The 11,737-nt window shown below is 48.6% G+C and overlaps 1 protein-coding gene across 3 annotated transcripts in view; it reads right to left on the reverse strand.

Annotated features, from left to right (window-relative positions):
• ECI2 (enoyl-CoA delta isomerase 2) overlaps window positions 1-10,594 on the reverse strand; it is a 33,003-nt gene extending 22,409 nt beyond the window's left edge. Inside the window, exons 1-2 of one of the 3 annotated variants that reach the window (XM_029053707.2) lie at window positions 10,498-10,594; window positions 750-912 (exon numbers count right to left, since the gene is read on the reverse strand). In XM_029053707.2, coding sequence (XP_028909540.1) covers window positions 750-878 — 129 coding nt within the window. In that variant the 5' untranslated portion in view covers window positions 879-912; window positions 10,498-10,594. The other 2 variants (XM_029053705.2, XM_029053706.2) reach the window with 2 other exon arrangements.
• Window positions 10,595-11,737: the final 1,143 nt, after the last annotated feature.

Genomic DNA, 11,737 nt, shown 5'->3' on the forward strand with positions numbered 1-11,737 from the left:
CCCATCTCAGTGATGACTGTAGACTGCAATCTCATCGCGGGCAGGGAACGTATCCGTTTACTGTTACCCTGTACTCTCTCAAGCACTTAGTACAGTGCTCTGCACCCAGTAAGCGCTCAATAAATACGACTAAACGAATGAATACTGAGCACAAAACCTGGGAGGGAGGGGAACGGCTGCTTATCACAGCAGCCTGATTAAGGTACCGCGTCACGGGTTTTTATGAAAAAACAACAAAGAAACCGCAGAAAACAAAAAAACAAAAAGTGCAGGGGGGAAGATGGAGGAAGACGGGTGCCAAGTCAGTAGTCTTGAACTACTGAGAACTGGGCAGAGGTGGAACGGAATGGCACGAGACGGGGAGAGAGTGGAGAGAAATGTGATTTTTCCACAGCGATTGGGCATAATGTTGGGCAAGTTTCACGGCAGGGTGGCCTAGTAGAAAGAGCATGGTTCTAATCCCAGCTCTGGCACTTGCCTACTGTGGGATCTTGGGCAAGTCACAACTTCTCTGGACCTGTTTCCTCATTTGTAAAATGGGGATTCTATACCTGTTCTCTCTTCTGCTTAGACTGTGAGCCTCATGTGGGACAGGGACTCTGTCCAAACCTGATTATCTTATATCTGCCCCAAAGCTTAGTACAGTGCTTGGCACACAGTAAGCACTTACGAGTATCATTATTATTAGTACATCAGCAAGTAGCACTGTATATACTGTGGTCATTAGGAGCCAGGGGGTTTGCCTGTACCTGCTTAAACAATGCGTAGAGTTTCAGCTTCACTTCACTTCCAGGGTCCTTCTTCAAGAGCTTTACTTGATCTTTGGCCTTTTCAAAGTCTTCTTGACTGACCTGCATCGCGGTTCCACTTGTATGCATTTGACGTATTGGAAAACAGGCAGCCTGAAGAGACCTGCAAACACGGAGACAAAACAATTTTCAGAAGGGTTTCTAATTACTACTCAATATTCTTTAAAAATGCCATTTGCTTATGGATAATATGCATCCACTTCGTTACTGCTCTGAAAAACATACTGTCAATTGGATGATGCCAATCTAGTTTGTAGATTATCGATCAATCGGTGATATTTACTGAGGGCTTACCGTATGTAAAGCACTCTACTGAGCGCTTGGGAGAGAGTACAAAACAACAGATTTAGCAGACACGTTCCCTGCCCACAACGAGATTATCAATCGATACGGAAACCAATTGGGTGGCCCTTTTTCTTTTTTTGAGGAGTTCTGATGAATTGTACCTCTGACGTCTCTAAATATCTTGTTTTGGCTTCACACGCAGTTCTTTACAGCCCTGGCCTCCAACAAGACATTAGGTCCATCTGTTGCCTATGGCAGTGTAGGACTTCATCGGAGGAAGGGTGGACCTGACCACCCACCCTGGCGGACCCCACCTGGGGATCGTAACCCCCCATAACCAATTCTGTTCCCTCCCGCACTCTTTAAACTTTCCCACCATCTCTCCCCCACTGAACATCTGAACACATTCCCCTCTGCTCATGGTCCTGCCCCTTCCGCCATGGCTCCCTCCCTTCGGCCCAGCCGGGGGCTGATTTCTGTGGCGATCTTGCGCAGGAGGGAGGCTGGTTGTGTACAACTGTGTGCAACTCAAAAGAAGTCTTGCCAGGAGGGTGAGGAGAGAGGAAGCTGTGAGGAAAGAGCAAAGATAGTGGATTCAGTGGGGTGTGGGAGGTGCGGGGGGACACACGGGAGCTGTGGGGAAACAATCTGTGAGGAGAAATAAAGGGACATTTAAGGAGGAAGTCATATCCACACAGAGGCATCCTGTAGTCCATTTTTGGGTTAAAAAAAGATTTTCAGCTTTATTGTAGATAGGTTGATGTACAAGCCTCATTTTCCCCTTTTCCCTCTGCTCCTCCACCTCTCCCTTCCCATCCCCACAGCACTGTACCCGTCCGCTCAACTGTATATATTTTCGTTACCCTATTTATTTTGTTAATGAATTGTACATCGCCTTGATTCTATTTAGTTGCCATTGTTTTTATGAGATGTTCTTCCCCTTGACGCTGTTTAGTGCCATTGTTCTTGTCCGTCCGTCTCCCCCGATTAGACCGTAAGCCCGTCAAACGGCAGGGACTGTCTCTATCTGTTGCCGACTTGTTCATCCCAAGCGCTTAGTACAGTGCTCTGCACATAGTAAGCGCTCAATAAATACTATTGAATGAATGAATGAATGAATGTAATTTTGCTGTACTGCAGTTCTTTACTCTGTTTTTAACTTTTTATGTAATTTTTAAATCAGAATGATTACTCTTTACCATATAGATACAATACATTAGTGTGGTTACAGTCTTCTATAATTGATTATCTCCTCTGGGTAAAAATCGGGTATTCGGCTTTGATTGAAAAAGCAGCATGGCCAAGTGGATAGAACACGGGCCCGGGAGTCAGAAGGACCTGGGTTCTAATCCCAGCTCTGCCATTTCTCAGCTGTGTGACCTTGGGCAAGTCACTTCATTTTTCTGTGCCTCAGTTACCTTACCTGTAAAATGGGGATTAAGACTGGGAGCCCTACTTGGGGCAGGGTCTGTGTCCAACCTGATAAATTTGTATCTACCCCAGCAGTTAGTAGAGTGACTGGCACACAGTAAGGGCTTAACAAATACCAAAATTATTATTACTCAATCCCTCATTATTTCCATTTAAAATGGAATTGTGAATCTGAGAACTGCCTGAACAGAAGTATGAAGAGAAAAGGAAAAACTGCAGGTTTCTGCTTCTGTAGGTGGGTAATTAAAACAAATGGAGATTAACCTTTAAGAGAATTTGGCACTAACTCCAAAATGCTGATGGAGCTATTCATTCCAAAGCCATCAAGCAAACCCATGGCCTCAGAGTTGGCCAAGAAGAGAACAAAGGGCACAGAAAAAAACAAAACAAAAATTTACAAGTTCTGGGCCTACATTCCCGGCTTCCCCTGCCCCCTCCCCTAACCACACTTTTTGTTGTTGGGTTTTTTTTTTAAATGGTATTTGTTAAGAACTTACTATGTAGCAGGCACTTTACTAAGTGCTGGGGTAGATAGAAGTTAATCAGGTTGGACAGAGTCCTCGTCTCATGTGGGGCTCACAGTCTTAATCCCCATTTTACTGCGGCACAGACAAAGAGCCCATTGTTGGGTAGGGATTGTCTCTATCTGTTGCCGAATCTTTCCAAGCGCTCAGTACAGTTCTCTGCATACAGTAAGCGCTCAATAAATGCGGCTGAATGAATGAATGAATGAATGATGTGACTCGTCCAAGGTCACATGGCAGACAGGTAGGTGGCGGAGACGGAATTAGAACCCAGGTCTTTCTGATTCCCAGGCCCGGGCTCTATCCACAGTGTCCACATCCCACAGCATACTACAGTGTGGTGTCTCTACAAAGGAACTCTTCACACGGAGTTTTTAAAAATCTTGATTTCCATCGGCCTGCCATGTGAAACTACTGAGAAGTGCAGTCGCCTTCCCATGGCAAAATCCCGGTCCAACCTGGGCACGTGGGGCCACGGCGGCGGATTTAAGCAGCGGCAGCCACGGCCTCGGCACGTTTTAGGACATTGAGAAGCTTTGGAGAGGAGCAGCGAGGCTTAGTGGGAAAAGCACGGGCCTGGGAATCAGAGGACCTGGGTCCTAATTCCAGCTCGGCTGCTTGCCTGCTGTGTGATCTTGGGCAAGTCAACTTAATTTCTCTGTGCCTCAGTTCCCTCATCTGCAAAATGGGATGTTCTCCCTGTTCTCCCTCCTATTTACTGGGTGATGGCTGGGAGGTGCAGTGAGATTGAGACATTTTTTGGGATTTGGGAGACGTGAGTGTGTTTGAAGGCAGAGGGCAAAGGGCCACAAGAGAGTGAGCAGTGAGCAGCTGGTCACGAGGGCCAAGTAGAGTCAAGAGTCGGACCAGGTGTTTTCAGAAGGTACGAAGGGGATAGGATCAGAGGCACTGGTGTGGGGAGGGGTAGATTTTGAAAAAAGGCTGAGAACGGTCAAAAAGAATGAGCGCGTGGATGTGGGAGTGGGGAAGAGAGAGGAAAAGTATGGACTGACTTCACCCATGGTCTTTGCACATAAAATATTATTATTACCTGAATCGCAGTCATAAGCGATTAAGTGCCTTACGCTGATGAAGGATCCTTCAATTCCCCAAAGCCAGAGATGCTTGATTCTGTCAACAAGGCCAAATGGGATGCCTGGCGGGCTCTTGGCAGCTTGCTCAAGATGACTATATTGTTATAGCGTACTCTCCCAAGTGCTTAGTAGAGTGCTCTGCCCACAGTAAGTGCTCAATAAATACAACTGACTTTGTTTTAAACTAAGTTTACTTTGCTCATAGGAAACAGGTCGGGCTGGCAAGCGAGGGTGTGTAATGGGGCTCGGCTGCCTGGCTACTGTGAGCCAGAGGCTCAGCCCTACTGGTCCAGGCCCCCGTCCTGCTGGAGTCCCCAAGGCCAGAAAGTTCAGAAAGGGGATGACGGCTCGGTCGGGAGCCCTAGCACCAGGTTTTTGAACCAAGGACCCCACGGTGGGCCTGGCAGCGCAAATCTAAACTTTACTTAACCCCTCCCCCCGCCCGGCCAAGGCTGACAGGCAGATAGACTTAGCAGGGGCAGGGCAAGGTCCAAGTGGCAAGGCTGAAAACAGACTGATAAAGAGAGGTTCCAGCTAAAGGGCTGCCCAGTTTCAGGAAGTTGCAACTGCCCGGAGAGTTCCCCGAGTCGTGCCGCTCGGTTAGACCAGAGAGGTACAAAAAAGATAACTGGGGAAGAGGAGAAGACTTGCGAGTCAGAGGGTCTCCAGGGTAAATCATCACGATTTTGTGTTCTGAGCTGAGCAAAACTATCTGCTGTCACATATGCCTGACTTTTTGATCTCTGTGGCTGGTTGCCAACCTCCCGGGACTAAATACAATCGATCAGTCAATCGAGGGCATTTATTGAGCGCTTGGAAACGTGCAATACAATAGAGTTGGTAGACACACTCCCTGCCCACAAGAGGCTTAGACTCTTTAGGGGCAGATAGACATTGAAATAAATCACAGACAGGGGAAATCGCAGAGTATAAGAATATGTACATAAGTACCATGGAGACAAGGTGAGTATCAAAGTGGTTAAGGGGTACACGGCCAAGTGCACAGGTCATTCGAGGACAGGGCGGGTAGGGGAAATGAGTGCTAATCAGGGAAGGTCTCTCCGAAGAGATGTGATTTTATGAGGGCTGTGAAAGCCGGGAGAGTGATGGTCTGCTGTATATGAAGGGGGAGGGGGTTCCACGCTCCAGAGAAGATATAATAGTAATAATTATGGTATTTGTTAAGCGCTTACTATGTGCCAGGCACTGTACTAAGTGCTGGGGGGGGGGGGGGCGGCGATACAAGCAAATCAGGTTGGATACAATCCCTGTACCATGTAGGGCTCACAGTCCCAATCCCCATTTTACAGATGCGGTAACTGAGGCACAGAGAAGTAAAATGACTTGCCCAAAGTCACACAGCAGACAAGTGGCGGAGCGGGGATTAGAACCCACGATCTTCTGACTCCCAGCCCAGATATGGGCAAGGAGGATTGGCAGTGAAAATAGAGGAAATGGAGGTACAGTGAGGAGACTGGCATTAGAGGAGCAAAATGTCCAGGCCGTGTTGTATGAGGAAATCAGCAAGGTAAAATGGGAGAAGATAGATGATTGAGTGCCTTAAAGATGATCGTTAGGGACAGGGAAGGTATCTGCTAATTCTGTTGTACTGTACTCTCCTAGAAGCTTAGTACAGTGCTCCACACATAAGTGCTCAATAAATACCACTGACCGATTGTAAGGAGTTTTTGTTTGATGTGGAGGTGGATGGGCTCTTGAGGAAAAGGGGAATGTGAACTGAAGGGCCTTTTCAAAAAATGACCTGGGCAGGAGAATGAAGCAAGAACTAGAGGGGAAAGGAGGCAGGGGGTCAGCAAGGAGGCTGATGCAGTAGTCAAGGTAGGATACAGTAAGTGTTTCGATCAGCATGGCAGCAGTCTGGATGAAGAGGAAAGGGTGGATTTTAGCAATCTTATTGAAGGTGGAAATGACAGGACTTTGTGACAGATTGAGTATGTGGGTCGAAGGAGGGGGATGAGTCGAGGATAACCCTAAGGTTGTGGTCTTGTGAGACAGGGATGATAATGGTGCTGTCTGCAGCGATAGGAAATTGGCAGGGAGAACAGGGTCTGGGTGGGAAGATGAGGAGTTCTGCTTTGAACATGTTTAAAGGTGAGGTTTCAGGGGGACAGCCAAGTAGAGATGCCCTGAAAGCAAGAGGAGATGTAAGACTGCAGAAAAGGACAGAGATCAAGGCTGGATCTGTAGATTTGGGAATCATCCACACAGATGGTAGCTGAAGCCACAGGAGCAAATGACTTCTTTGAGGGAGTGGTTGTAGATGGAGAACAGAAGAAAATAATGAAGAAATTGAGGATATTAAGTTTGCCTAGGGCACTGGATTGGGAGGTGCTGTCTCAGAAGACAGGGTTAGAAGTTAATGTGACCTTGATAATTTTCATTCATTCATTCAATAGTATTTGAGCGCTTACTATGTGCAGAGCACTGTACTAAGCACTTGGAATGTACAATTCAGCAACAGATAGAGACCATTCCTGCCCAATGACGGGCTCAATGGCAGAAACAGCCGTAGGGCAATCCCGAAACGCTGGCACGGAAAATGGGGAACTTGCTGTAATTGTAATAATAATAATGTTGGCATTTATTAAGCACTTACTATGTGCAGAGCACTGTTCTAAGCGCGGGGGTAGATACAGGGTCATCAGGTTGTCCCACGTGAGGCTCACAGTCTTCATCCCCATTTGACAGATGAGGTCATTGAGGCCCAGTGAAGTGACTTGCCCACCGTCACACAGCTGACAGGTGGCAGAGTGGGGATTCGAACCCATCTTCAAAGCTCTACTGAGAGCTCACCTCCTCCAAGAGGCCTTCCCAGACTGAGCTTCCCCTTTTCCCTCTGCTCCCTCTCTTCCCCCCCCCACCTCTCCTCAGCTAAGCCCCCTTTTCCTCCCTTTTCCCTCTGCTCCTCCCCCTCTCCCTTCCCCTCCCCTCGGCACTGTGCTCGTCCGCTCATTTGTATATATTTTTATTACCCTATTTATTTTGTTAATGAGATGCACATCCCCTCGATTCTATTTATTGCTATTGTTTTTGTCTGTCTCTCCCGATTAGACTGTAAGCCCGTCAATGGGCAGGGACTGTCTCTATCTGTTGCCGATTTGTACATTTCAAGCTCTTAGTACAGTGCTCTGCACATAGTAAGCGCTCAATAAATCCTATTGAATGAATGAATACAAATCCAAATCCAAATGAATACAAGCCGATTTGTACATTCCAAGCGCTCAGTACAGTACTCTGCACATAGTAAGCGCTCAATAAATACTATTGAATGAATGAATGAATACAAATCGGCAACAGAGACAGTCCCTGCCCATTGACGGGCTTACAGTCTAATCGGGGGAGACAGACAAAAACAATAGCAACTGTCCATTCCAAGAGCTTAGTACAGTGCTCTGCACACAGTAAGCGCTCAATGAATACTATTGAATGAATGAATACAAATCGGCAACAGACAGAGAGTCCCTGCCCACTGACGGGCTCACAGTCTAATCGGGGGAGACGGACAAAAACAATAGCAATAAATAGAATCGAGGGGATGTACATCTCATTAAAACACTAGCAATAAACAGAATCAAGGTGATGTACTTTGTCCATTCCGAGCGCTCAGTCCAGTGCTCTGCACATAGTAAGCGCTCAATAAATACTATGAATGATTGAACCCACGACCTCTGGCTGCCAAGCCCGGGCTCTTTCCATTGAGCCCCGCGGCTTCTCCAAGGAAAGGGATGAGGCGACGGAGGCCCGGGGAAGTGACTTACCCAAGGTTTCCCAGCCAACAAGTGACTAGGCCGAAATTAGGAGCCAGGCTGAGGGAGGGCCAGTTCCGGCCCGCGGCCATTCCCCGGCGCCAACGGAAACTCTCGGAGGGCTTCCTGCTCTCGCCACTCCCACTCGGACTCGCCCCCCATCGATCGATCGACCGATGGGAGCGGCGGGCCGGGGGAGAGGGGGGTTCCCGGAGGTGATCGGCTCCGGCGCTTACCTCCTCCCGGGGCTCCGGTGCAGCAGCAGCAGCCGCCGCCACCCGCGCCGAGCGACCGCCCCCACCGCCGTCATCGCTGCCGGAGCCTCCAACCCCCCACCTCTCCCCTCACGGGACTGCCCGGCCCCGCCCAGAACCTCCCGGAGCCAAACCCCACCCACGCCAACCCCGCACCTTCGGGGACGGGCCCCGCTAAGATAAACTCCGCCTAGAATAATAATAATAATGTTGGTATTCGTTAAGCGCTTACTATGTGGTGAGCGCTGGGGTAGATACAGGCTAATCAGGTTACCCCACGTGAGGCTCCCAGTCTTCATCCCCATTTTACAGATGAGGGAACTGAGGCACGGAGAAGTGAAGTGACTTGCCCAAAGTCGCACAGCTGACAAGTGGCAGAGCCGGGAGTCGAACCCATGACCTCTGACTCCCAAGCCCGGGCTCTTTTCACTGAGCCACGCTGCTTCTCTATAATGTTGGTATTCGTTAGGCACTTATTATGTGCAGAGCACTGTTCTAAGCGCTGGGGTATACAGGGTAATCAGGTTGTCCCATATGAGGCTCCCAGTCTTCACCCCCATTTTACAGATGAGGGAACTGAGGCCCAGAGAAGTGACTGGCCCACAGTCGCACAGCTGACAAGTGGCAGAGGTGGGATTCGAGCCCATGACCTCTGACTCCCAAGCCCGGGCTCTTTCCACTGAGCCACGCTGCTTCTCATTATTCATTCAATAATATTTATTGAGCGCTTACTATGTGCAGAGCACTGTACTAAGCGCTTGGAATGGACAAATCGGTAACAGATAGAGACAGTCCCTGCCCTTTGACGGGCTTAATTATAATTATGGTACTTGTCAAGCGCTGACTATTTGCCAAGCGCCGTTCTAAGCGCTGGGGTAGATACAGGTTGATCGGGTCGGACGCAGCCCCTGTCCCACATGGGGCTCGCAGTCTTAAGCTCCATTTTACAGATGAGGTAACTGAGGCCCAGAGAAGTCAACTGACTTTCCCAAGGCCACACAGCAGGTCTGTGGCAGGGGTGGATTTAGAGCAGGGGTCCTTTGGACTTCCAGGCCTGTACTCCATCCACTAATCCGTGCTGCTTCCGGAGCCAACCACTTCACCCTCCGCTGGAGTCGGATGTTTGAATTCAATCTGATTCTGACACTTTATTTGATTTTGAAAATCTGTGAAATGAAGTGTCAGTTCAAACTCCGATGCCAAAATACTTGATAGGCATTTTGGAATGAGATAGATGCAAAGCGAGGGCATTTAAAATTTTGTCATCTACTTTTTTTTCTTTTATAATTGGAGGATTTCCCTTCTCCCCATTCTGTAGAGTCTTATGTTTCCTGGGGTAACTGACACGTGTTGAGATTTTGCTTATTTTTTGGAATCGATCGGTCTATCGGTGGTATTTATCGAGCGCTTACGGTGTGCCGAACACCGTATCGAGCATTTGGGAGAGTACGTTATAACGGAGTTGGTAGACGTGTCTCTCGCCCACGACGAGTTTACTGTCTACAAGGGAAGACAGACATTAATATAAAAAATATGTGTATATAAGTGCTGCGGGGTTGAGGGTGAAGTGAATATCGAATGCTGAAATAGTACAGATCCAAGTGCATAGACGACACAGACGGAGAGGGAGCTGGGGAGAAGAGGGCTTAGGTTGGGGAAGGCCTCTTGGAGACGTGATTTTAAATAAGGCTTTAAAGGTGAGTTCCCAAAATGGCAGGACACGGGCAAGGGATCGGTAGTGAGATGGACAAAATTGAGGTAGAGTGAGTAGGTCGGCATCGGAGGAGTGAAGTGCGCAGACTGGGTTGAAGTAGGAAGTTAGCAAAGTGAGAAAGGAGGGAGGGGGCGAGCCGATTGACTCCCGTGTGTCTACGGCGTCGCTGTGGGTCGGACACGACTCGACGGCGTAAGATGACAGAAGGACCCCAGCGCTTAGAAAAGTACTCGGCACGCAGTAAGCGCATGCCCCGTGCCACTCATAGACAGGCAGGGGTGCAGCGCCTTGCTAAATTCCGACGGGAATCATGGATAAAACACAATTACAGCCAGACGGCGTGACAGCAGCATCAGGCTGATCCTATGCAGTAGCTTCACTGACCACCAGGCAGGGGCCAGATAAGTCACAACAGTTGCCCCCAGGGGCTTTCCAACCCTCCTTAGAAAACTCCTGCCGGGGGGGCTCTTTGGCCACAAACCCTCACTGCTAAGGGCCCCTTCCCCTTAGTCGGTCTCAGATACACCGTACGTTCCCACTCTCCAGACACAGACGTGCAGACACACACGCACTCTGTCAGGGACCCATCGGGGGTCGGGGGAGAATCCCCCAAACTCACCAGAGTTAATGTCAGCAACAGTAGGTAGAAGAAGATGGGCAAACGGGTGTACGGTACACTTCAGTGGAGTCTCTGTGTTCTAAGCGGCAACACAAAGAGGAAGAGGAACCTTTTGGGAACCTCCTGTGAGCCTCTTAGGGCTCAGGGTAGTGAGTCAGGCATTAGAGGACGTAGACCTTTCGCAAGCGTAGATCGATTTATAATTGCAGGTCGAGATAGCAGATACTGGGAAACAGGGGCTTAGAGGGCCGTAGTCAGGCTCGAAGGTCGTGAGTCTCAACCCGACTCCACTTCCAGCTGGTCTGGTCTTCCAGAATGTCACCCCAAAATCAGCTCCAGCAATGCATGAGGCCTCAGCCAGCTTGGTGGAACTGCTGGGGTAATAATAATAATAATAATAATTATGTTGGTATTTGTTAAGTGCTTACTATGTGCAGAGCACTGTTCTAAGCGCTGGGGTAGACACAGGGGAATCAGGTTGTCCCACGTGGGGCTCACAGTCTTAATCCCCATTTTACAGATGAGGTCACTGAGGCACAGAGAAGTTAAGTGACTTGCCCACAGTCACACAGCTGACAAGTGGCAGAGCTGGGATTCGAACTCATGATCTCTGACCCCAAAGCCTGTGCTCTTTCCACTGAGCCACGCTGCTTCCAGGTAATCATGTCTGACACAGTCCCTACCCAACACGGGACTCGCTAAGTAGGAGGGAGAACAGGGATCGAATCCCTACTTTACAGATGAGGAAACCGAGGCACAGAGAAGTTCAGCGACTTGCCCAAGGTCACACAGCAGGCAAGTTGCATAGTCTGAGTAGAGGAGAACCTGGGAGCTTAGTCGAGATGGAAGGTTGATGCTCAGAGCATTCCTCTGCTCAGCTTTGATTTTACCTTGCACAGGGAAATTGAAAAAGAGAGAAGCATTAAATACTGAATCAGCTAGAGGGAGCATTTAATCTTAGTGAAAGCACAGATGGCTCAACACTCTGGCTTCTATTTCTAGATCTACAATTTAACAAGATAGTCACCCCCAAAACAATATCTATCTCTTTTGTTTGGCTAATCTATATTTTATTTTTCAAATTATAACTTTCCCTTGCTCCCTCAGTATGGAGAGTGGTTAAAGAAGCCCTATTCCATCATTGTGTTTTCTGTGACAGGGGACATTCATTTTATTCCAGCTAAGCCTTTTGTCATTTTCCTACACAGTCATCATAAATTGTTCTGCCTAATGAAATTAG

Source organism: Ornithorhynchus anatinus, chromosome X3 (assembly GCF_004115215.2).
Source record: "Ornithorhynchus anatinus isolate Pmale09 chromosome X3, mOrnAna1.pri.v4, whole genome shotgun sequence".
NCBI classification, from domain to species: domain Eukaryota; kingdom Metazoa; phylum Chordata; class Mammalia; order Monotremata; family Ornithorhynchidae; genus Ornithorhynchus; species Ornithorhynchus anatinus.